General features: G+C 37.7%; 2 protein-coding genes across 3 annotated transcripts in view; one reads left to right on the top strand and one right to left on the bottom strand.

Moving 5' to 3' along the window:
* cyfip1 (cytoplasmic FMR1 interacting protein 1) overlaps positions 1–25,318 on the top strand; it is a 194,580-nt gene that overhangs the window by 120,555 nt on the left and 48,707 nt on the right. The window lies entirely within an intron of this gene.
* On the bottom strand, positions 4,828–5,502 carry fndc9 (fibronectin type III domain containing 9). The gene has a single exon (XM_043700186.2). It carries the CDS (start codon positions 5,500–5,502, stop codon positions 4,828–4,830), a length of 675 nt encoding a protein of 224 aa, XP_043556121.1.

The following is a 25,318-nucleotide window of genomic DNA, read 5'->3' as shown; positions in this document are numbered from 1 at the left end:
TTTGTTAGTGATTTCTCTGTAATGGTGTAGACGGAGAGCCAGGCTTTGTTTTTGGAGTGGTGATGAAACAATAGGTGAGACTGAAGCATTTTTAAAAATTAATTTATGCAATGTGAACTTAACTGCCTAGAGTAGCATTGCCTGTGTCGATCTGGAGCCACAGGTAGGCAAGACCAGATAAGGATGGCAGGATATTAGAACGGTTTTTCTGACATTTGGAAATGAGTTCATGATCATTAGACTCCTAATTCCAGATATTTTGGTAAATTCAAATTCCACCATCTGCCGTGGTGGAGTTTGAACCTGGGTCCCCAGAACTTTCAGTTCTGAGGAACGGTTACTCAATCCAAAATGTTAACTTTGATTTCTCTCCACAGATGCTGGCAGACCTGCTGAGCTTTTCCTGCTATTTCTGTTTTTGTTTTGGTTTTTACTTCCCCAGAATATTATCTGGGTTGCTGGATTAATAGTCTAGCAATAATACCACCAGGTCATCAACTCTCCCTTCAACTGCTTTCAGCCAAATTTATGGGACAGTTTTTGTGCTGTACAAATTTATCATCAGTAATGCTGAGTATATTTTTAATCTTTGTAGTTGCAATATTCTCCAAGCAACCAAACACCATAGTAACATATCAAACAGTCTTTAAATATTGCTTAATGATCAAAAAATAAATGTTTTCTGCCTATTTTCAGAAACCATATTGAACACTTTTCAGTTTGTGTATATTAGTTAACATGATTCACAAGTGTCCATTCTTGGCATTTATTTGAAGCGCAGTTGTTTCATTATAATTTCATATCCAATTACCTTATTCATACAAGAGTTGAGGATTGATTTAGTTTTGACTGGCAGTTTTGTCCCGTCATATATGCATACATTTGATATATTACACTAAAAAATAAACCATTATTTCAGCACATTTAGATGTATTTTTTTTTTAAACTACTTCAGTATAAATTTAATATTTAGTGCAAAAATTAAATCTTGATCAATTGTAGGGCCCCAAGTACTTTGTCATTTATTATAATTTGTTCCCTTTTGTTCTCTATATTGAAATAACAAATCATCTTCCTTTGGAGTTCTTTTAAAGGTGTCTGTTATTGACCATTTGTAAATAATGTTTCCCTCCTGCTTTTGCCTGCTTTTCTGTGTTTTAAATGTATGCCTAAAGTTGTTTTGTCATATAGACTGTAGATTCCTTGCCGTGTTACTCTCGTTTGATGAAATATTGATCTGAAAACTCTTGGTCCTCGTAGACTTTGTTGCAGTTGTGATTACTGTTTCAAGAGGTTGGGCACGTTGTGGGCACATTGCTTGCAACCTCATCCTTGGCTCTTTTCTGGCTATTTGTGGAATACTTTCCTTGCCCATTTTCCCCATGTTCCATGTTTTGTGTGTTTATCCATACTAACCCAAATGTCTTTTTTTTTCGTGCTTCACTGAGCTTCCATTTTTCCAACTTGCATCGCGCTTTTGAATACAATGAATTTGTGGAAATTGGAAATAGTGATGATGTACACTCTATGTAATATTTGGTATATAACTATGCTTAAGAATACTGAAAAATACAAAAAGTACTGGAAAATCGCAATAGATCAGACAGTGTCTGTGAAAGAGAGAGAGAAGCAAAGTTAACATTTCAGATCAAAGATACTCAGAAACTTTCATTGTTTTTATCCTTCCTTGCTGTTTCTATTTCCTTTTATTGTAATAGTACTGAGATTTACTTTTCTGTTTATCAATGAAACATAGGTATTACTGATTAGGCAAGCATTTATTTTCCATCCCTAATTGCCTTTGAGAGGATGGTGAAAGGCTACCACTATCAAGTACAGGATGCCTTGGGATGATGGTAATAGATGGGATGCCAATTAAGTGGTTGCTTTGACCTGTATGGGGTCTATCCTCTTGAGTGTTATTGGAGCTAATGTCCTCTGAGCCAGTAGAGATTATTCCATCATGCTCCTGCCTTATGCCTTGTAAATGGTGGACTGTAATGAAGAGCAGGAGTAAGCTAAAATTGATCCCAAAATGTGCTGTGAAGGAAGACAGAGAAATCTTAGTGATTCTAGTTTTAATCGTCTCATTCTTGTTTTAAATGCCTTACTATCTACATGATTATCTCCAGTTCTGCAATACCAACTTCTAGTTATTTGACCATTCCCAGTTTTACTCAGTTCCATTTGCAAGCTGCTACTCCTAGCTTTTGTTCCCCTTCTGAGCAACTTTTGTAAGCCATCAACTTAGATTTGTAACAAAAACAGAAATTGTTGGAGCAACTCAGTAAGTCTGGCAGTATCGGTGGGGAGAAAGCAGAATTAATATTTCGAGCCCAGTGATCCTGAAACATTGACTCTGCTTTCTCTCCACAGATGCATCCAGAGCTGCTGAGTTTCTCCAGCAATTTGTTGTTTCAAATTTCCAGGAGTCAGTTTTTTTTGTTTTGTTTCACTTAGATTTGTTATTTGTTGTCAAATGTTGGTTGATAAGGCTCCCATGAAGAACCTTGAGTCATTTTATCACTTTAAAGGGTCTATATAAATACAGTTCTTGTTACTTCAAATTAAAGGAAATTGATAATTTGACTCTTAATTGGGGAAATGAGAGTACTTCAAAGCGACTAGGTTTACACGGATACTAAAATTACAAGTTGAAGGGCTATGTACTTGTTATCTTGGGTCCTGCTCATTCTAAGAGCAAGATTTTAGCTTTGGTCAGCTATAACTTCAACTTTGAAGTTTAATTGCCACTTCATACAGGCTGAGAGTAAACCTATGAAGCATTAGCAAAATGTGGAATAATGGTTACAATCTACTATCTTATCTGGTTAGCCACACTTATAATTACTTTAATTCAATTAAACCAGATCTCATCCCATGTGAAACTGCTTTCTATGCAGGCTCAGGTGTACTGTTCACTGCACTCCATTTTGTGGTCCATAACTGATCATTTGTAAAGCATAATTTATAATTGGATCTCCTAAACAAAAAGATCACAGGAGAGTGGGAAGGAATCCCAGGGTTGAACTTGGTTGGCTTAAGAAATGTCCATTTTACCAATGTATGCTTTCAAAGCTCCTGTAGCAAAACTTTATTCCAGGGCGCATGCACAGATTTGAAAATATTTTTACCTGGTCATGATGAGACAGAAACTAGGCAAAACAGTCAAACATATGAGAGTGTATACCCTCCACTCATGATCTGTAACTGCAGCACACTGGCTCAGTGGTTTGCACTGAACTCTAAGAACTGGGAATAAAGCAGTTTACAGTTGAATTCAAGTTGGTCATCCAGCTTATTTGCATTGCCTGTCAATGTTTTCCATGGAATTTCAATTCTTTGGGGTGTCAGGTCCACGACAGCCTTTGTTATTACTAAAATCATCTGTCACACATCACCTCCTGAAGACCATCTTAGTAGTTATGTGTGGAAGTTCCCTGCCATTGGAGTAATTTGAATTCATGAAGCTTTTAGTTTGCTATGAAATTGAGCAAGTGGCCACTAAAGAAATTTCAATTTAAAGGTGGTTGCAGAAATGGAATGGTATTCAGCGAAGAGTTGAAAAGGGAAATTGCATGCCTGATCAGTTAAATATCTAGAACATCTTATATTGCAGTAGCTGATCTATTCTCAGCAATTTGTTTCATTTATTTTGATGAATCATTTTTGTGCTGGGGGTAGCACTGAATAAAATTCTGAGCATCACAGTGCATGCATGAAACACTCCTCTCTCATATGCCATATTTAACATTTTATGCTGCAGAGCCTTTGTTCTAACAATACTATTCCACAAATGTGGTATTTCTATTCTATTCTGTCCTCCTTGTCACCGCTAAGTGGCATTGCCTAATTTGTATTAGTTTTATTCTCTGCAAACATGCACACGAGCAATTGGTTTGAGACTTCCCAAATTAATTTCATGTGGACTGTGACTAGTCAGCAATTGAGAGACTTTCATTCCATTTGAGCTAAGATACCAAAAATAATGCTGATCTTTACATATCCCTGTCCACATAAAACACAATTTGTGTAGATTTCAACCTTTTTTGAAATTGATGTTCTCATAAAAACTGGCATTTAATGGATAAACTCAGTCCTTCATTATAGAGAATCAGTGAAGTGGCATCTAAAACTGGCTATTGGATTGTTTCTCCTCAATTCAGATTTCACTCCCTCTATTGCAGATAGGGCCAGTTGGTTTAGTTTGTTTAATTTTGTTGCTGATAGTTCTCTTGCTTCTTCTGTTTAGAGAAAATTTGACATCATTCCTTATTTATAAATTAGTGACTATGTTACTTCAATGTTGTGATTGCCCTTTAATAAAATGTCTCACTTCCCTTTTTTAAATTTCAAACTTGGATAATGTATATAATGGGCCACAAACTGATACTCTTTACACATTTGCTTTATTTTTATGTTAATATTGGTGTTCACAGTTTAACATACTAGCATCTAGCTTCAGGGAAATAATACAATAGGATGAAATTGCTGCACACAAATTAAACCAATTTAAACACAGAAATAAAAGGTAAGATTCCACATCTGTTTCAATTCTGCCAATTCACAATGTAAACACCATAAGCATTTGATAAAATTACATGTAAATTGCCAAAAGAAAATGTGAACATTTCTGGCTTTTGCATTAAAACCAATTCAAAATTACCATAAACTGGAAAAGACAGCCAACCAAAAAGCATTTTGATCTAAAATAATCCACCCGACAAAGGATACTATGACCAGACTACCAAAATTGCAATTATTCAGAAATTCCAATACTTTAATTGGTCAGAGATATTTGCTGTTTAATTACCATGATGTTGATTATCATCCATTATTTTCATTACTGCTGCTTGCAGATAATTTCTCAGCTTGTGTGCGAAGTGGTAATGCATTTTTTGAAGTGAAAGGGTTTTCAGTTATAGCATTCAGCTGAGAATTCTCTCTTGTTCTGCTATCAGCACTGAGAATAACATTGCAGGGCATATCTAAGTTATCTTCAAGTGCTGTTTCCATCACTTGTGTCTTCCAAGCTTGTGTTCCTGCATGATCAGAGCTCATACTCAAGCCTTCAGGGTGTTCTCGTCTCTTGCAACACCAAATGTGGAGGCAGCCATATAATAGTATACCAGCAATGATAAGGAGAAGAATGCTGCTTGTCAACCATATTCCCAGAGCAAGGTCTTTCTTCCTGCTGGTAACTGCAGCAGCATTTTGGGGTGCCGTACTAAAAATTGTACATTGCTCATTGGTAGGATTGGCTGGCTGGCAGGTGATGCACAAGATGTACATGGTCAGCGGAGTCAGCTTCTCAATTGCCAGCCAATTCTGACTGATTGGCACTTTTTCTTCTTTCTGAAAATTTTTCCTTGGGTATCCAGACAGTAGAGTATTCCAGTTTGGATGGTACATGATGCTGTAAAAATTCTCAGCACAGTTAACAGTTGAAGACCACGTCACAATTGCAGATGTGGAAGATACATTTTGTATAGCGATCTCCATCATGTAATTTAGATATGGTAGTTTTTATAAAATATTTGATCTATCTGTGAAGGCAGGGAGGCTGCAGCTTTTAAATTCTAATAATGAGAACTATTTTTAATTTTATTACTGTGCGCATAGGAAAAGATCATGTGAGTCATGTAGGAGTACCTATGATGGAGCGATCACTGTTATACTCATCTGTTGCATTCAGAGCGTTCTGTAAATGAAAAGAAACCATTGCTGTAAGAAATGTGTTTATCATGCTAAGTGTTAAAGACAAGAACCAGATCAACACATGAAGTGTTTAGCTTTTGATTAGTGCTGTTAAAACACATTTCTGAACTTGCAAATTATAGAAATGATGATTGAGAGTACAATTAAATAGCAAGCTCTGCTGTCAATATGTTTGAGAAATCCAGAATTATATGTCACTCAATTATATGCAGAGTATTGTGGATTGGCTCATCTTTAAAAGAAAAGTATTAATGAAAATATACTGTTTTCTTTCATTTTCTCTCTCAAATCAACATGGTAAATTTATAAAAAGCATCATGTTTTGTTTAGAATCCTTGATCAATTTTAAAACAAAAAACATTACGTCTATGTAGTGTCTTTCACAACCACAGTCAAAAAAGGCATTTTATAAACAAAAGACATCAAAGGTTGTCAAGAGAGAATGGGAGTATAGCGTTGCAGCAGAGAATCAGCCGTATTCATGTTAAATTGCATCACTGGCTCGATGGATTGAATGGCTCACTTAGCTACTTTCTACATTATCTAGGATGCCCAAAGCATTTTACATCTGAAGAAGGGCTTTTAAAATGTAGTCTCTGTTACAAAAAGACACCATGGTAAACTCCTGCGAACAACAGTATTTCAATTTTGATTAGTGCTGGTAGAGTGTACATCTGATGGCACAAAATGTAGAAATGATTCTTGAAAGTATAATTTGATTTTAGTGGCACTGATTGAAGGATAAATATTGGACAGAGCAGCAGGAATAATTCTGCTACTCTTGGAATTTGTACCATGGGATTTCCTCTCAGTTTGATGACACTCCGATGGGTCCTTGTTTTAACAACGCTTTGAAAATTGACACCTTGATAGTGTAGCACTCTCTCAGTACTACACTGGTATGTCACTTTGTTTTTTTTCTCAATACCTGAAGTGGGATTTAAACTATCAACAGCCTTGAAATTGAGGTAGGACTGCTGATATCTTTGTGCACCATTTTCGAGATAATTGTACTATATTGATTTTTGCAAGGGTTTCAGATGGAATTCTGAAACTCGATAAAGGATGCTTGACAACTCAGTACATTGTTTTGATATATTAAAATCTTGGTATGCTAACAAAGTTTGTATATTACATATTACCTCACCTTGCAATAAATCCATTTAATTAAAAACCTCATCAATTAAAACTGTCTGGTGTGAAGAATTCTATTTTTCACGATCCATTGTTCCTCAGTTTTAAAGAAGTGTCCTCTTACTCTGTAACTGTCTCCTATTTCAAGATTCCTCACAAGTGGAAGTATCTTCTCAACATCTATTCTGTCAGTCTCCCTCAGAATCTTGTATGTTACAATAAGAGTAACCTCTTTTAAGCTCTTCTAAAATAGAAAATGCCTAAACTATTTAACTGTTCTTGGTAAGTCAACCTCCTCATCCTGCGAATCAGCCAAATGAATCTCTCTTGTACTGCATCCTCTGCCAATATATCCTTTCTTAATTGTAGAGTCCAAAATTGTAGGCACTACCCTAGGTTTGGCCTCAACAAGTTGTGGAGAAAGTGAGGTCTGCAGACGCTGGAGATCAAAGCTGAAACTTTATTGCTGGAACAGCACAGCAGGTCAGGCAGCATCTAGGGAACAGAAGATTCGACGTTTCGGGCACATGCCCTTCAAGATCACGCTATCTCTGAACTCTAACCCCCTTACAATAAAGATCAGAATTCCATTTGACACCTTAATTAGTTGATACACCTGTATGCTAACTTACTGTGTTTCATGCACAAGAATACAGAGATATGTCGGCTGTAATTTTTGAGTCACACTTCTTAAATAATAGTTTGCCTTTTGATTCTTCCTTTTGATTTGCATGACCTCATATTTAACTAATTAAACTTCATCTGCCAAGTTTTGCCCATTCATGCAATCTGTCTATATGTCCTTGCAAATTCCTTTTGTCCTGTTCACAACATGCCATTCTATCTATTCTTGTAACATCAGCAAAGTTGTAAACGTAACTCATTTTCCCCTCCTCCAAGTCATTAACATGTATAGTTAATAATTAAGGTTCTAAGACTGATCCTTGTGGTACTCTAACAGTTACATCCTTCCAATCTGAAAATGATCCATTAATCCCAACTCTGTCTTGTGTGTGTTAATCCTTGTTTGTATATTATCCACAATACCCATTAGGTGTTAGGTTGTAACCTTTTAAGTAGCACCTTATTAAACGGCTTTTAATATTGGTTCTTCATTATCAGCTCTCCTTGTTATATTATCAAAGAACTCTGGATAACTTGTCAAACACAATTTCCCATTCACAAAAGGATGTTGGTGTTGTTTGACTGTGTTAAGTTTTCTTAAATATCCTGCTATTTCTTCTTTAATAATGATTCTGACATTTTTCCAGTGGCAGATGTTAGGCTTGATTGCCTAGTCTCTTGCCTTCCGTCTCTCCTTGATTAGGTGCATATTTTCACTGGAATTCTAGGCTCCTCTGGCACAGTAATAGTGTCCTTACCTCTGAGCCAGAAGGCCTGAATTCATATCCAAGACGTGTAATAATATGACTGAACAGGTTGATTAAAAATACCTACGCTGGTACCCAGTGAATCTGGCATACTTTGACAGTGGCCCCCACCATCTGTGCATCTACTTTTTCAAAATTCTTGTATGCAGGCCATCAAATCCTGGTGACTTATCTGCCTTTAGTCCCATTAGTTTGTCAAATACTTTGTCCCCCATGATTGAGACTGTTACAATATCTCTCCTCCCACTTAGGCTTTACTTATCTGTTATCTTTTGGATATTTACAATGTCCTCCACTATGAAAGCCAATGCCAAAATGTTTTAAATTATCTGCAATTTCCCTTTAAGAGTGCCACACTTACTTTACCGACTCTGTTCTTTTTCATAAACCTGTAGAAGCACTAGCTACTTTTTATATTGCTTGTAAACTTCCTTTCATAATCAGTTTTTGCCCTCTTTGTCCACTTTAGTTACCCTTTACTGGTTCATAAAGATAAATTACCAATCCTCTGGCTTATCATTAATTTTCACCGCTTTGCATCTCTTAGTTTTTAATTAGATACTCTTCTTAACTGCAGTTGTTAACCATGAGTGGTTCATCTTTCTCGTTGACTCCACTTTGGCTGGAATAAAGTTTTGCTGAGTTTTGTGAAACACATGCTTAAATGTCTGCTAGTGCTCATCCATTCCACTTAGACAATGGTTTCTTCATGGTTTGTAGTCACCCTCATTTAAGTTGAGGACATTGATTTGAGCATAAAGTTGCTTGTAATCATTGCCCATGAGATGATTCTTAATTACAAGATGTTGTATTCATTGTACCTCATTGCAAATTACTAGATATAAAATAGCCTCTTCCAAGATAGGTACCAAAATGTACCCCTTTAAGAAACAATCCCTGATGCACTCTGCAATTTTATCTTTCATTTACTTTTGTCCATTGGATTTGTCCATTCAATATGCAAATTAAAATCAGGTATGATATTTATAGTGCTTGTCTTATTTCCCAGTTTATACTTTGTCTGATAGAGAGCCAGCTCTTCTATGGTCTGTGAATGCTCACATAAATGACATCTTTCCTTTGCTATTCATTATTTCCACCCAGACTGATTTATATTGCAATATATTGCACCTACGTCATGATTCACCGCAGCAATGACACCTTCCTTTGTTAACAAAGCTACCTACCTCCTTTACCAATTTTCCTATTCTTCCAGAATATATACCTTTATTGAGTTACCAGTTTTCTTCACCCTCTAATCATATTTTGTAATAGTTATCAAGCCATATTCATTTATTTTCATTTATTTGATCAATTCTTCTATCTTGCCACAAATAGTGTATGCATTCAGATAAAGAGACTTAAGCTTTGACTTGTTAACCATTATTGCTGACTCTGATTCTAGCATCTGCTTTGCTCTTCAGCTTTAATGTGTTGTGGTGTCAGTGGCTCCAATGCCAGCTTGGCAGTTCTGAGCCAAAGTTCATCGAGCAGCCAGCACTTGCTGCAGATCTGGACACAGTGGATAACAATGATGCCTATCAGCTCCCACTGCTTCTATTCTACATAAATAATTTGGTGAAGTTTAAAAAATAATTTCTTGTACGCTTCAGCTGTAAATCTCCTGATTTAAACCACTTGGCCCATCAAAAGAGAACTTCAGTGTAACCCCACATCAACAATCCCCATCTCAGCATTAAACCATATGACCTGTATTCAAACACTAGCACTTTATGTATTGTAAGAATTAGCTTTTGCTTCATCTCACCCTGAAGCTGCCTCCTCAATAATCCAGGCCAGACAGCGGACCTGCTGTGACCTAGCTTCTGGCATTTTACCCAGACCCTTATATTATGATTTTAGGGTGCCATTAGTTTGTAGACTGAGTATCTCCAGAAGCACAGTGCAATTTCTGTGCTGACAAATCTACAATGGATGTGATCTCCTTAGCTAGTAACACATGAAGTGTAGAGAACAGGCTTTTTTTTCTGTCTCCCTTATATTCCAAGACTTCGGGAAAGCATTCAACATTGTCAGCAGGGCAGAACTCTTCACGACATTGTGGAAAATAGACTGTCCAGGAAATCTCTGGGGGATTATCTGCAGAGTTCATGATAACATACAATACTTTGAACAGTTTCTGGGTGAAGAATACAGTATGACAAAGCTGTGTTAATCCCCACTTTGTTTTACATTTTCTTTTCTGTGCCCCTGATCTGTCTGTCTCTTACAGTTATGGAAATTTATCAGTGTACTAGATCAGAGAGTACACCCTACAATCTGGCCAGACTGAAAGTGAAGGTACATGTAAGGCACATCTTGATCAGTAAACTTCCCTGATATTGTGCATAACATGTCCTCCCTAATCATACATGTCAGGAAAACCTCGGTATGGAGCAGTGTGTCCTATCTTCCCTTTCATGCCACTAAACAGCACTCAGAATTGGTTAGCAAATGCTGCAACTTTAGATCCTTGATGACAAACGGTCTGGTTCTTAATGTAGGCATGAGGCAAGTTACTGCCACTTTTGGCCAACACATGATTAAATGAATGATAAACTGACTCTTCGGATGCAAATGTATTGATAGAACCTTTTTGTATTGCTGTGATGCATGGACACCTTAATATTGATTGGGAAAGGAAGCACAACGATTTTCACTTAGATAAGTGGCACTTGCTAAGCAACCCATGAAGTGACAAAGCATGGATGAACATTCTTATTGAAGACACATCTTATGAGAATGCTAGCACACATCAATCAGAATTTGCTTCACTTTCTGGCATACTTGCAGGATGGAAGACTGATTGATTCTTCTCGAAGAATTTTGTGTGCTAAAATAGCTGGTTTGAGAAGACCAATACAGCTCTCAAAACACCTTTGCAAGAATGTTTGCAAGCCTGACATGAAGGCGTTAAGCATTGAATTTTGCAACAAGGAAACACTAACGAATAACGGAAGACAATGGTAACATTATCAGAGTCATAGAGTTACACAGCATGAAACAGACGCTTCGATTCAACTTGTCATCACCAACCAGATATCCTAAACCGATCTAGTCCCACTTAACAGCATTTGGCTCATAAACCTCTTACTCATGTACCCATCCAGATGCCTTTTAAATGTTGTACCAGTCTCGACCATCACCTCTGGTAGCATGTTCCATAATGCACCAACCTCTGCATCAAAAAGTTGCCACTCAGGTCACTTTTAAATCCTTTCCTTCTTATATTAAACCTGTGCCGTATGGTTTTGGACTCCCCTACCCTGGGGAAACAGACTTTGGCTATTCTCCCTGTCCATGTCCAAAATGATTTTATAAACTTCTAGAAGGTCACCCCTCAACCTCTGACACTGCTTTGTAAATCCTTTCTGAACTCTTTCAAGTTTAACAACATCTTTCCTATATCAGGGAGACCAGAATTCTAAAAGTGGCCTCACCAATATCCTGTACAACCACAATGTGAAAGCCTAACTCCTGTACTCAATGCACTGATCAAGGAAGGCAACTGTGCCAAATGCTTTCTCCATCATCCTGTCTGCTTGCAACTCCAGTATCAAGGAACTATGCAGTACTTACGGATTGGCATATACTACATAGATGATCAATGTGTACAGTGACTGGCAATGTCAAAGACAGCAATTCACAACAACAACCAATGAGTTCTGGAGAAGGGTCATATCTGATGGCTGTTTCTCATTATTGATGCTGTCCGATCTGCTGCGTTTGTCCAGCACTGTCTGGTTTTATAACTGCTAATAACCAACCACCTAATTTGTAACACTTGTAGCAGATGCAGTCCTTCTCAGGTCTTTTGAACAGTCATCAAAAATGCATACATAAAACTATCCCATTGCCATTAGGTTTGCTGATGTCCATCATTCTTCGTGGATAGGATTCTTGTCATGATAGTTGCAAAGCGGCACCATCTAGTGGCAATATTTGAATACTGTGTTTTTGAAAATGCAACTTGAAAGGTCATAAACATTGATGACCTTAATGCCTGGTTTGTCAACGGAGTGGTCACACCACCATTATTAATCTTTCACCTATCACATGTATGGGGTGCTTTTCTATTTCTCTCCTCATTGATTTACTTGAGTTTAAATGAGATTAAAAAATGGAATGCAGTTGGACCCTGTGCACACTCATGCACACAAGCACACCTCAATTCTCATTTTAGCTTGGTGGTGCATGTTGTATTTAAGTGGTTACAAGGGAGTAATTCTGATTAGGTTGAGACAAAAGTTTTTAAGTTATTCAGGCTTTATGATAATCCATGATGTTGAGGTTCCTATTCCTTTGTTACTTTTTGCTAGTCAATGTTTTGTGCCTTAAAGACAAGACTAAAGACTTTTTAGCATTTTTAAGAACCTAGTTCTCAAATTTTTCTGTTAGTACACATGTTTTCTTTCAGTAAAAATTGTTGTGCTTGGCATTCCTGATATTTTAGTGTAATCTACCAAAATATTGTGGATGCGACAGCGTATTTGTCTCATTGAATTATGCTGAAACATTGAGTCACTTATTTAGTCTCCCTTCTGATACATAACAATTGAAATATAATCCATGGCCAGAGATATAATGGAACAAATTCTGGCTTGCTGTTTAATAAAATCTTGCCTGTCCGGTTTGAGTCATGAGACTTGAAGAAAATATTAGGTTGAGTTGAGAAAAACCAGGCATTTCCAGCTATCTGAGTGCGATACATCCAAATTTTCTACTTATTGCAAAGCTGGATGAAGAAGTAAACTGAGAAGTAGGAATAAAGAGGTTGCAAAAGAGCATAGACAGGTTGAGTGAACAAGAAGATGGAGGTCTGAGTTTACTTTGTATTAGTGTAAATTTATCCACTTTGAAAAGAAAAATCCAAAAATAGAATTTATTCATTCACGGATTGTGGGCATTGCTGGCTAGGCCAACATTTATTTCCCATCCCTAATTGTCCAGAGGGCAGTTGAGTCAACCACATCGCTGTGGGTCTAGAGTAGTGTGTCAGCCAGACCAAGTAAAGATAACAGTTTCCTTCTCTAAAAGACACTAATGAATTGGATGAGATTTTCCAACAATCCATAATGGTTTCATGGTCATCATTAGACTCTTAATTCCAGAGAGTACAGGAGGTCATGTTGTGGCTGTACAGAACATTGGTAGGCCACTTTTGGAATATTGCATACAATTCTGGTCTCCTTCCTATTGGAAGGATGTTGTGAAACTTGAAAGGGTTCAGAAAAGATGCACAAGGATGTTGCCAGGGTTGGAGGGTTTAACTATAGGGAGAGTTTGAATAGGCTGGGGCTATTTTTCCCTGGAACATCGGAGGCTGAGGGGTGACCTTATAGAGGTTGATAAAATCATGAGGGGCATGGATAGAATAAATAGACAAAATCTTTTCTGTGCGGTTGGGGAGTCCAGAACTAGAGGGCATAGGTTTAGGGTGAGAGGGGAAAGATATAAAAGAGACCTAAGGGGCAACTTTTTCACGCAGAGGGTGGTACGTGTATGGAATGAGCTGCCAAAGGAAGAGGTGGAAGCTGGTATAATTGCAACATTTAAAAGGCATCTGGATGGGTGTATGAGTGGGAAGGGTTTGGAGGGATATGGGCCAGGTGCTGGCAAGTGGGACTAGGATAGGTTGGGATATCTGATCGGCATGGATGAGTTGGACCGATGGGTCTGTTTCTATGCTGTGCATCTCTGACTCTATAACTTCACATTTCACCATCTGCCATGGTGGGAATCGAACCCGGAATCAGAACATTACCTGCTTGTCTGGATTAGTAATCTAGTACTGTTATAAAACCACTAGACCATTGCCTCCCCAATAAGAATACATTTTTGAAAGTTAGGAGACTGATAGAAGCTGGCATGCATCATAATTTGAATATCTGCAAGTCAGGGCATATGATGGAATATTCTTAACTTGTTTAGATGTGTGCAGCTCTTAACAATACTCAAGAACTTTAACAGCATTCAGAACAAAGCAGTCCGCTTGAATGGTATCACCTTCACTCCCTCCATCACTGATCCTCAATAGCAGTAGTGTGCATCTTCTACAAGATGTACCATGGATATTCATCAAGATTTCTTTAGACAGCACCTTCCAAATCCACAACCAGCTAGGTGGATAAGGACAGTAGATACATGGGAATGTCATCACCTGCTATTTCCACTTGATGTTACTTAGTATCCTGACTTGGGAATATATCGATGTTCCTTCAGTGTCACTGGGTCAAAACCCTAGAACTTCCCCCTCCTTAACATCATTATGTGTGTACCTACAGCAGATGGACAGCAGTGATTCAAGAAGGCAGCTCACTGCTACCTTGGCAAGAGCAGCTAGGGATTGGCAGTAATCCTGATGAAGGGCTTTTGCCCGAAACGTCGATTTTGCCTGTCCTCGGATGCTGCCTGAATTGCTGTGCTCTTCCAGCATCACTGATCCAGAAGTAAATCTGGCCCACCCAGCAACACTTGCCTCCCAGCGGTTAGAATGGCAAATAATAAATAATATGTTACACTTTATTGCACTGCATTGAAATATAATCATTAGGAAATCTTAGTGATAAGGTTTTGGTGAGATTGGGCATATGCCTTCCCTGGAGTGATTGCAACAGTGCTTCACTTGAATGGTATCTGGAATGAGAGGGTTGTCCTATGAGAATAGGTTGAATGGAATTGGTTGGAACTCATGTTGAGAAGAATGAGAGCGATCTCTCCTAACTTATCAGATTCTGAAAGGAATTAACATAATTGATGCTGAGAGGATCTTTCCCCTGTCTGGAAAGTTGCAAACTGAAGAGAAATAGTTACACGATAAGAGGATGGTAATTTCAAACTGAGTTGAAGCATTTCTTCACATGGATGCTTGTGAATATTTGAAATTCTTTGGTCATCTACAGTTCTGAGCTAATTATGCTATTCAAGACAGATCACTAGACTTTGGAACAAAGGGAATCTAGACGGTTTGGGATATTTTGATGTATTATAAAGCCATCCAAAATCTTACTGAACCATGGTGCAGACTCTTTGGGGCTGTATAGACAACTCCTGTCAGTGTTTCTTACGCAGGTGTGACGAGGCACTCCGTTCTTGGTTTCAGTTCTTGCAGTAATTGGAGGAAAGGGAATTTCTTATATCTTTGTGCAGCTTGTTGCGAGATCTGATTCATTTTACCTAAGTACGATCAAAACATTTAATTGCATTTTGATTACTTTTAATTATTTCTTTAAAAAAAAAATCAAAGTACATCTCTGTAGCTCCAATTTTAACTGGGTAATTAGGAATTAGATGAGTGGGTATCAAGCCAAGCAATTGTTAATTTCTGGGCTTCCACTGCATGCTGCTGGCCTATTGCCTGCTTGGAGAGTGGAAACCTGGTTGGCACAAGGTTACCAGCCAGCACCAAAGGATTAGTAGCCAGCAGCAAGATATATCACAGAGATGGAGAATTTTGCAAGAGAGAGAAACCCTAGAAAGGAGAGTCCTAAATTTTATTTGTGCATCCTTTTTCACCATTTCCATTAAAAGAAATTGTTTTGACCTATTCTGAGCTCAGATTCTCTTCCTGTTCTTTTCAACTGGCAAGAAAACCATAATGACCTTCTTACTAAGACCACGCTTTACAAGTACACAAATTCAAAGCCAAAGTAAGCCATTTGGTCTCTTGATCCTGCACTACCATTCAATATGTTTGTGGCTGATCTGTTTGCATTTTGGATTCCATCTGCCCATCTAATCCCTTTGATTCCTTTACTGTACAAAAGTCCATCTACTCTTGCCTTAAAATGACTGGCTCCAAGTCCATCAACTTCTGAAGCATTGTGTTCAAAGGTTGCAAAACCCTCTTAGAAGAAAAAAAAAGTTCTCTTCATCTTTGTCCTAAAGGGATGATCCCTAATTTTAAAACAGCTGTTTCTGGACTCACCCAGAAGAGTTAACATCCTTTCTGTATCTACCTTATCAATGCCATTCAAGATCCTATACTCTTCAATCCAGTCACCCCTTGCTCTTCTAAGCTCCAATGAAAATGAGTGTGGCGCTGGAAAAGCGCAGTCAGTCAGGCAGCATCCAAGTACAGGAGAATCGATGTTTTGGGAATAAGCCCTTCATTAGGATGATTTCTGATGAAGGGTTTATGCCTGAAGTATCGATTCTCCTGCTCCTTGGATACTGCCTGACCAGCTGTGCTTTTCCAGTGCCACACACTCTGACTCAGATCTCCAGCATCTGCAGTCCTCACTTTCTCCCATGAAAATGAGTTCAATTTGCAGTTTTAAATTGCAGTTGGGACATGATGCCGGCATATTGATTTGAAGAAAGACATCATTGGCTTCAGGCAGTTAAACTTGCTGCCTACTAATGAGAGTGAAGTAAAATAGAAAAGAGTGGGGATCAGCTGTTGTCATCAGAGGGCAAGTCAACCAGGTGATTATAACTGGCAATCTTTCTGTTTCTCTCATGGCTGTTGGGGTTGAAATTAGCTTTTCGTGTTTGTCATTTGACTTTAAAACCCAGTTGTTATGACTTATTATTAAGCTGTATAGCTTTGCGCTCAATTAGTATGCGCAATAAATATTAGTTTAGTACACAAAGAGCCCTGCTAGCAAGAGATCTAGTTGAAGTGATATAAAATATATGAAGTGGCAAAATTTGAAGCTGAAAACGCTTCTTAGTAGTTTCATAAATATTTTTGGACCTTGAGGCTAAGATTCAATTAGCCAACTTGTTTAGCTCTTTCAGTTTACCCAGTGTTAGTTGTGACCCTGACATGAGCATTTCTTCCAATCGTTTCAACTGTCAAGCCCGAGTCCTTTGATTTAAGAATATAATTTAGCTAAGTCTTTATTTCTTTGTATTCTACAATTTGTCCATTCAATAAAAATATTCTCTTTTGTATTATCCTATTTGTCTGCCACTCAAGGTGTGGGTGTTAAAGCAGAATCTATTGTCACTGTGGTGTTTCATTTTGTATGAAGGGTGGGAGTCGTTCATGAATATTTATTTCATTGGAAACACACGCTTCAATAAAACCTTTTAATTGCAAATATTTGGTTTGAAATATAAAACAACAATAGCTTTAAATATATTTAATTTCCAAATGCATCTTCAGGGCTTAGTGAGCCTATATATTTGTAAATAATTAAAAAGCAGCATACAGGTTAAGCTTCAGATAAATGCATCAACATTTGCACAAACTGTGTTTTTATCAACATTTTGTATTAATTGGCATAGTTTTTAGCATTTTCTGTTCAATTTGTTTTATTGCTCTTCATTGGCTTAGAAATTAGCTCAGTCACTGAGGGGAGAATGCATTACTGTGTGCGTATGTTGCAGGTATTGCTTTCTGTTTGGTCATTCATGCACTTTGAGTATCTTTACTTCCAAATTTGAAGGTTAAATAATATTGTATAGAAGAGATCAAATTTAAAACTCACCCTGCTGTGAAGGGAAGCTTGCAGTTAATGGTATATTCACAGAAATGTCCAAAGACAGCTTCTCAGTGCCTCATTTGTTAGTTGATTTTCTTTGTCGTCTTCATTTGCCAGTCGAATTCTCACAGCTCACCAAAATACTGAGAGGTCTTGCTGCCTTTCTACTGGCTTTTACACTCTCCAACAGGATGTTCGCAATACTTCATTCTTTTGTTTTTATTATACTACTAATAGGTTAACACCACTGTGCATGTTCAAGTGGTTCTGCAGCAATCCTCATGAGAAACTGATTTATACTATCCACTTCTCTGCTGCTTTCTTATATGTGCTAGAGAAGAGAGTGCTTGGATTGTGCAATTCTGTGCTGCTGTGTTCATTCGGTTTGATTGCTTTGGGCATAAGGTTAGATTGAAGTGTTGATATATGACAGTGATATTTGAGAGTACAGACCGAGGATTAATTTGATCAGAAACCACTCTGGTACCAGGTTAAAGGTAGATGTGTTTCTCTGAATTAACATGATCTCCCCATTGGTCTTTAAACTGGATTTGTGTGCATTCTTAATCTAAATTATTTAAACACTAGTGATTTCTTGTTAACCACTTAATTACCTTTACTGGAAAGTGCTGAAAGCCATAGGTTAAAAATCTGTTTTATTATTTTCCATACAAAGTCAATAATAATGAAAATTGTAATTACTCTAGTCCTTTAGTTTCTTGCCGCCTCGCTCATCTTTTGAAGGGTGTGATACAGTAGCACACAAAAAGAATCATGAATACAAATCAGAAGAACTGTGTTCCATGTTCATTATGGTGGTTTCATCAATTTTTAAATGGAAACGTGTGGCTTTGGAAATTAAATATAGTTTCTGATAAGTCTGTCCAAATTATTTAAGTGTTTTGCTGCAGTGTGTTTCAGTAAATATCCTTGTGTGGCAATTTCCTTTCCAGACTCTTTCTTTGTCATTGACTTGCCTGACTGTCTTAAGAACAAAGCTTAAAGTGACTTGGGAGTCCACTATATGGGAAGATTTAAATTGATGTGCCCCAATATTGGAATGCTGAATGTGGTTGTCAGCTTTTTAAATAAATATAATAGAGTAATTCAATGACTGTGAGAAATGGACAAGTTACTTTGGAGGTTTCTTTGTTTTTTGGCTGTAAGTTTACATAGGACAGATGTTTTAAAAATATAAGGAAGATACCACTGAACACAGTTTCCTAGAACCTAGTGTATTTCTGTTTTGTATTGAACATAAATATCAAACAGTTTTCATGTGAACATTAATATAAACATCACTTCATGGCTGATGCTGAAAATTCCTCCCTTATCATTGCCACAATTGCAATTTATATGGTTCCTTTAATGGAATTAAAAATCCCAAGACACTTTAAGAAGCATTGACATAAAAGATGACAAGAATGCATAAAGATTTCGATGGTCCAAAGCTTTTAAGGAGGCAGAGGTGAAGGAAGGGAATTGCAGAGCTTAGGGCTGAGTTAGCTAATGGGATGACCAGTGTGATCAAAATCAGGCATGCATATGATGCCAGAAATAGTTGAACACAAATGGCTTTGAAGTTTGTGGGGCTGGGCGAGATTAAAGATAGGGAAGTCGAGACTATGAGCATTTAGAAAACAGAATTCTACAACCGAGTCATTATTTGTTTGGTAGAAGCTATTGTCAGTCAGCAAACCTAAGCGCAGGTTACTGGAACCTGGTGTGAGTTAACATAGGTACAGGAGTAGGCCATTCAGCCCCTCAAGCCTGTTCCACCATTTAATTTGACCATGCTGATTTGTGGCCTAACTCAGACTTAAAACTAACAATTGATCTAGCATCAACTACCATTTGTGGAAGACAGTTCCAAACCTGTACCACTCTTTGTGTATTGAAGTATTTTCAAACATCTCTCCTGAATGGTCTGGCCCAATTCTCACTGTGCCCACTGGATCTAGAATCTTCAGCCAGTGGAAATTTTTTATTATCATCCTTGTCCTTTCCTGTTAATATCTTGAAGATTTTGATTTGATCACCCCTTAACCTTCTAAATTCTGGAGGAAATAGGCCTAATTTGTGCAATGTCTCCTCATAACAACCCCTAAAGTTCAGGTATTATTCGTGTAAACCTACATTGTACTCCCTCCAAAGCTAATATATCCTCCCTAAGATATGGTGTTCACAGTGCTGCAAGTGGGGTCTAACCAGGGTTTTGTCTAGCTGCAGTATCCAATAATATACGGGCAGTGGAGTTTTGGATGACCTCATGTTTACAGAGTAAAGTGTGTGAAGCCAGTCACAAGCATGTTGGTACAGTTGAGTCTATGGATACCGGTGTTACAAATAAGTTTTATGCAAAGTTTAAATGAGGTTAGCAAAGTTATATAGTATTACAAAGAGGGAAATAAGTGTTTTGTAAGTGCGTGATTGGCTTAATCCAGGGCCAGATATAACACTAAATTGTGAACACGCTTGTTTGGTCTCAGATGTTGCCGAGGGGAGGGATTGATTCAGTCAAAAATGGAATTTACAATGGAAAACAAAATAGATGACAATGAAAATCTGTCCTCCCAATGTTTAATTGAAGGAAGTCTTTGCCCATCCAAGATTGTACATGAAGGTTGCCATGTCTCTGAGGCGTGAGGTTGAAAGGGTAGGTCCTTCATAGATAGAATCCCTACAGTGTGGAAACAAGCCCTTCAGCTGAACAAGTCCACACCGACCTTGCGAAGAGTAACCCACGCAGACCCATTCCCCTTACCCTATATTTTACCCCTAACTAATGCACCTAATCTACACATGCCTGAACACTATGGGCAATTTAGCACAGCCAATTCATCTAGCCTGCACATCTTTGGATTGTGTGAGGAAACTGGAGCACCTGGAGGAAACCCACGCAAGCGGGAGAATATCCAAACTCCACACAGGCAGTTGCCCGAGGCTGGAATTGAACCCGGATCCCGGGAATTGACACTGTATTGTTGGCATCACTCTGCTTCACAAACTAGCTTTCCATCTAACTAAGCTAGAGTGTACGCTGTACATAAAAGTAAGGAAGTTGAACTTGCTTTGAGGCTCAGTGCACTTTCAAATATCTATAGTGCCTTGCCAATCTCTAAACTCATCATCATTCTGGGCACCTTCATTGAGATGGGTTGTTATCAGCACGTGTGAAAACCTATGTCATGCTTTTGGATGATGTTTGAGGGCACAATAGAGTTGAGAAAGAGAAGGTAGCCAAAGGGTCCTTGGGGAACACCAGAGGCAATGCTTCAGCAGCAACATGAGAATCTTTGCAAGTGACATGTTAGCTATGGTAAGATAGCAATAAGAGCCATATGTGAACGGTCTCAGCTAGCTGGGTAGTGATGAATAGGCATTGATGAATGAGAGTATGGTCAGTTGTGTTAAAGGCTGCAGATGAGTTGAGAAACAGAAGGAAGGCAGATTTACAATAAAAACAGAAAATATTGAAAATAATGTGGTCAGGAAGCATCTGTGGAAAGAAAGTTGTTTAAGGTTGCCTTCTGTCCATTTGAATCATCAGCTGCGTCTCCCTTCACCAATCCTGCCTCACCAATCGACTATTTCGTGAATTTTCTGTTTTTATTTCAGATTTCCAGCATCCATAATATGTTGCTTTTATATGAAGAAATATTTTACATTTATCACAGCCATATACAATGTTTTTAGTGTGACTTTGAATACCTCAACAGCAAGATGTGGCTGAGAAGCAGGTAGTGACTAGCAGCAAGATGGCGAGAGAATATCTGACTGGAGGACAATCCCCTTAGTTTTGCATTAATGGGAAAATTAATTACATGGAGATGGAGTTTGAATCCAGAAAGCAAAAGCTTATGAGTGATGTGGAAGTTTCTTAGTGAAAGAAAGTAAGTAACAGTCTAGAGAAATCTTCAGAAAAACTTTGTCTGTAAATGATTTGACTTTGAATTTGAGAGAAAAGCACTGAAATTTGATGAAGGTGTAACTTATGATATAATGGCACTCTCAGTCCTGACTTAGAAATATCATGCTGTTCCTTCACTATTGTTGAGTCAAAGCCCTGGAACTTCCTCCCTAACAGTGTTGAGGGCCTACCTACATTAACCAGACTGCAGCAGTTCAAGAAGGCAGCTCACCAACACCTTCTCAATAGCAGCTAGGAATGAGCAGTAAATGTGCCCCCTCCCCCCGGAGAGCTCATATCCCATTGTTTATTAAAATAGCATTATCAAATGCAGCACAGTGTGCCTGGCAGATAAGGTGCAAAAGCAACTTAAAATAGGAAATTCTAATGTCATCTTTTGGGAATAACAGTAGAGAAAATAATCTGACCACAACTGGTACACATTGTGTTAAGCAAAATGCCTTATACATGAAGAATGAAAAAGAGATGTAATCTTGTGTTTTCTGTGCTTTTTAGAGAGAGATTTTCTGGAATCTGGCTAGGATCAATGAGCAGACTTTAATGGGTCTTCTGGGAGCCAGAAAAGACATGGCAACACATTTGGGTGGGTGCTGAACTTGTAGTTGCTTTACGGGCAAGTTTTGCATGATTATAGTCTACTATAGTCGTAGTGTAATTCTTATGGTCTCTTGATACAACAGGGTTTGAAAAAAAGATTTGGTCTTTTAAATTATCCCAAAACAAGCTGGGAAACGAATTTCAGAAACTTTTTGAAATAGCTCATGTATACCAGGTGTTTATGATTTCAAGCAGAGAACCAGGATCAGAAAGACTCAGACAAATTGAATGATTGCACTATTTGTTTTATTTTGTAAAGAGAATTTCAAAACACTGGCTATTTATATAAAACATCTTTCTTACTATAAATATCAAAGCTTCTGTTTCCTTCAATTTTTTTCTTCAGATTACTTGAGAGCAACCTGGGTAATGAATTACAACTTTTTTTTAATGATTCTTATCAAAAGTGGATTTTTTTTCATGTGCAGGGGCAAGGAAGTGCATGTTGACAAAGACTCATGCTTTTCACTTCATATCAGGACAGCAATTGCAGCCAAAAAAAGTGGAAGATACACTAGTTTTCTCCATTGAATTTGTAAATAACAAGTTGCATAAGAACTGAAAAGAAGGTCTATGTTTAACTTTTCGTCCAATGTGCTGATGTATTACATTTGCTCACAGCCCTAACATTTAATAATGCACTGCACCCTTTGATGCATGTGTTCACCCTATTTTACTTCTGAATACAACTTATTCCTCTTCTCACTTGCAGAAAAGATCTAAAACCAATTTCTCTGGGTCACTATATTGCTTTGTTCCTGTCAATTTGTCCTAACACTAGGCCTCCAGATTAAAGAAAATAAATAACTCCTTGTGATTTATTTTATTTAATTGAACATACATAACATTGGTAAGGCATTTGCTGCCCACCCCTAACTTGAGTGGCTTGAATTAATCTGGTTTGGAGAGGCAGGGATTAATCAAGAACAGTCAGCATGGTTTTGTTAAGGGTAGGTCATGTCTGGCCGATTTGATTGAAGTTTTCGAAGTGGTGACCGGGAGTGTAGATGATGGCAATGCTTTTGGTGTAGTCTACTTGGACTTCAGCAAGGATTTTGATAAGGTCTGACATGGAAGACTGATAACAAAGAAAAGACCCCATGGGATTGTATCCACAATTGGCTGAGTGGCAGAAAACAGAGAGTGATAGTTGAGGCATATTTATTATTGCCTTTATTAGTTGAAACATAAGAGTTTAAGTCAGGGAGATTATGCTGAAATTGTATGAAACATTGGTTAGGCCACAGCTGGATTATTATGTGCAGTTCTGAAATTCACATTATAGAATGCAACAGCAATAGAGAGAATGCAGACGAAATGGAGCTTGAGCTGTCCAATGAAAGAGATTGGACAGACTAGGAGTGTTTTCTTTGGAGGAGAGGAGATTGATTGGGGACATGATTAAGATGTATAAAATTATGAGGGGTATAAACAGTGTAAACACGAAGAAATTATTCTCCTTGATGGAGATTTAAGGCAAGTTTCAGAAATTGTACTTGCTTTTCCATTGCTTCCAAAATGAATTGGTTTCACATTTTCTATAGATATTCTGGCAGCTGTCCACCTGTCTGTCCTACTAATTTGGATGTTCATGAAGTGTTTTGCAACCTTCATGATCATCTGACATCTTTCTTGCAACTCTAATCTCCTCTCATCTCTCTCTATTCTTACCAATTTTGATGTCATCAATTTCCATAAATTCCTGGCTCTGATAATTTAATGCAAACATCAAATAGTAGCAGTTCCAACATGGATCACTATTGAATGTAACTCACTAAATTGTTCCGTTCTCAGATAAGTCTTCCACCCAGTCTCTTTGCTTTCTGCTTTCCAGTACATATTCCTCAATTCCATTTGCATGTTTCATTTTTGCCATTAATTTATGTTGTACTGTACATTGCTTGTTGACAGAAACTACAGCAGATTTTATTTCTCCAAGTAATTTTATAAACCTCTTATGACTTCCAAAAAATCTAGAACCTTTCATTATTACATTTGCCCATTCAAGTTTCTCTGAGCATTTCTTTAATAAATGGTTGCTCTTGCAGCATCAATGAAAGCAACTTTGCAGGGTAGACAGGCAGATATGAGAAACCTAGTTTGTGTGATGCAAAAACATAACTAGATTCACAATTTGTTTTAAAAATAAAAAATCCCATGTTAAAGTTAGTGCCGTTTAGTATTTCCGAAACAGCTTTTTAATGCAGAAGACATATACATGGGTTATTAAAGTTTTCTACAGCATAACAATATGAAATACTATATTTTTCCCTTCAATTTTTCCATTTGTTTTCACCATTGCAAAATCTTTTATATAGGTTTTATAATGGAATATTTTTAATACTGTATTGAAAGGTAAAATGCATGCCAAGGCACAACAGTGGCTTCTGTTATTTAATCTGTTGCTTTCATTACTTAAGCTGTTGATCAGTCAAATATAACTTGCCCTGCTTTGAAAGGGAGCTTAATGAATTCCGATTAACAGACCAAATCGCACATTTATGTGATCAGGTTGTTGTCACATTTGCCCATTTGACAGCAATCTGGTTTGTTAAAACGTTAAATGAATATGAGCTAGTGTGATACTTCTGAGACAAAATAATAAAGCACTATATAAATGCTATTGTTTCCTTGTCTTAAACCTTTACACAGCTAACACTATCCAAGTTAAAAATCTCACAACACTAGGTTATAGTCCAACAGGTTTATTTGGAAGTACAAGCTTTCAGCGCTGCTCCTGTGTCAGGTAGCTACCTGACAAAGGCGCAGCGCTCTGAAGGCTTGTACTTCCAAATAAACATGTTGGACGACAACTTGGTGTTGTGTGATTTTTAAGTTTGTCCACCCAGTCCAACACCAGCACCTCCACGTCAATACTATCAAACACTGGGCTACTTTTGCAAATGGGTGAACTGGCATCATGTTTTTTTTTCGAGACATGTTGACAAAGTATTGGTGAACATTAAGTGCTTGAGCACTCATTTCTTTGTAAGGGTGAACAATAATTATAGAGGAGAGGGACCAACCTGTATGTTTTACTTTGTTAGATTAGATTAGATTAGATTACAGTGTGGAAACAGGCCCTTCGGCCCAACAAGTCCACACCGACCCGCCGA

Source organism: Chiloscyllium plagiosum, unplaced genomic scaffold (genome assembly GCF_037043375.1).
Source record: "Chiloscyllium plagiosum isolate Xiang-an unplaced genomic scaffold, Cpla_swu_hap1 HiC_scaffold_6, whole genome shotgun sequence".
Taxonomy (NCBI): domain Eukaryota; kingdom Metazoa; phylum Chordata; class Chondrichthyes; order Orectolobiformes; family Hemiscylliidae; genus Chiloscyllium; species Chiloscyllium plagiosum.
This window is presented reverse-complemented; position numbering and strand designations above follow the sequence as displayed.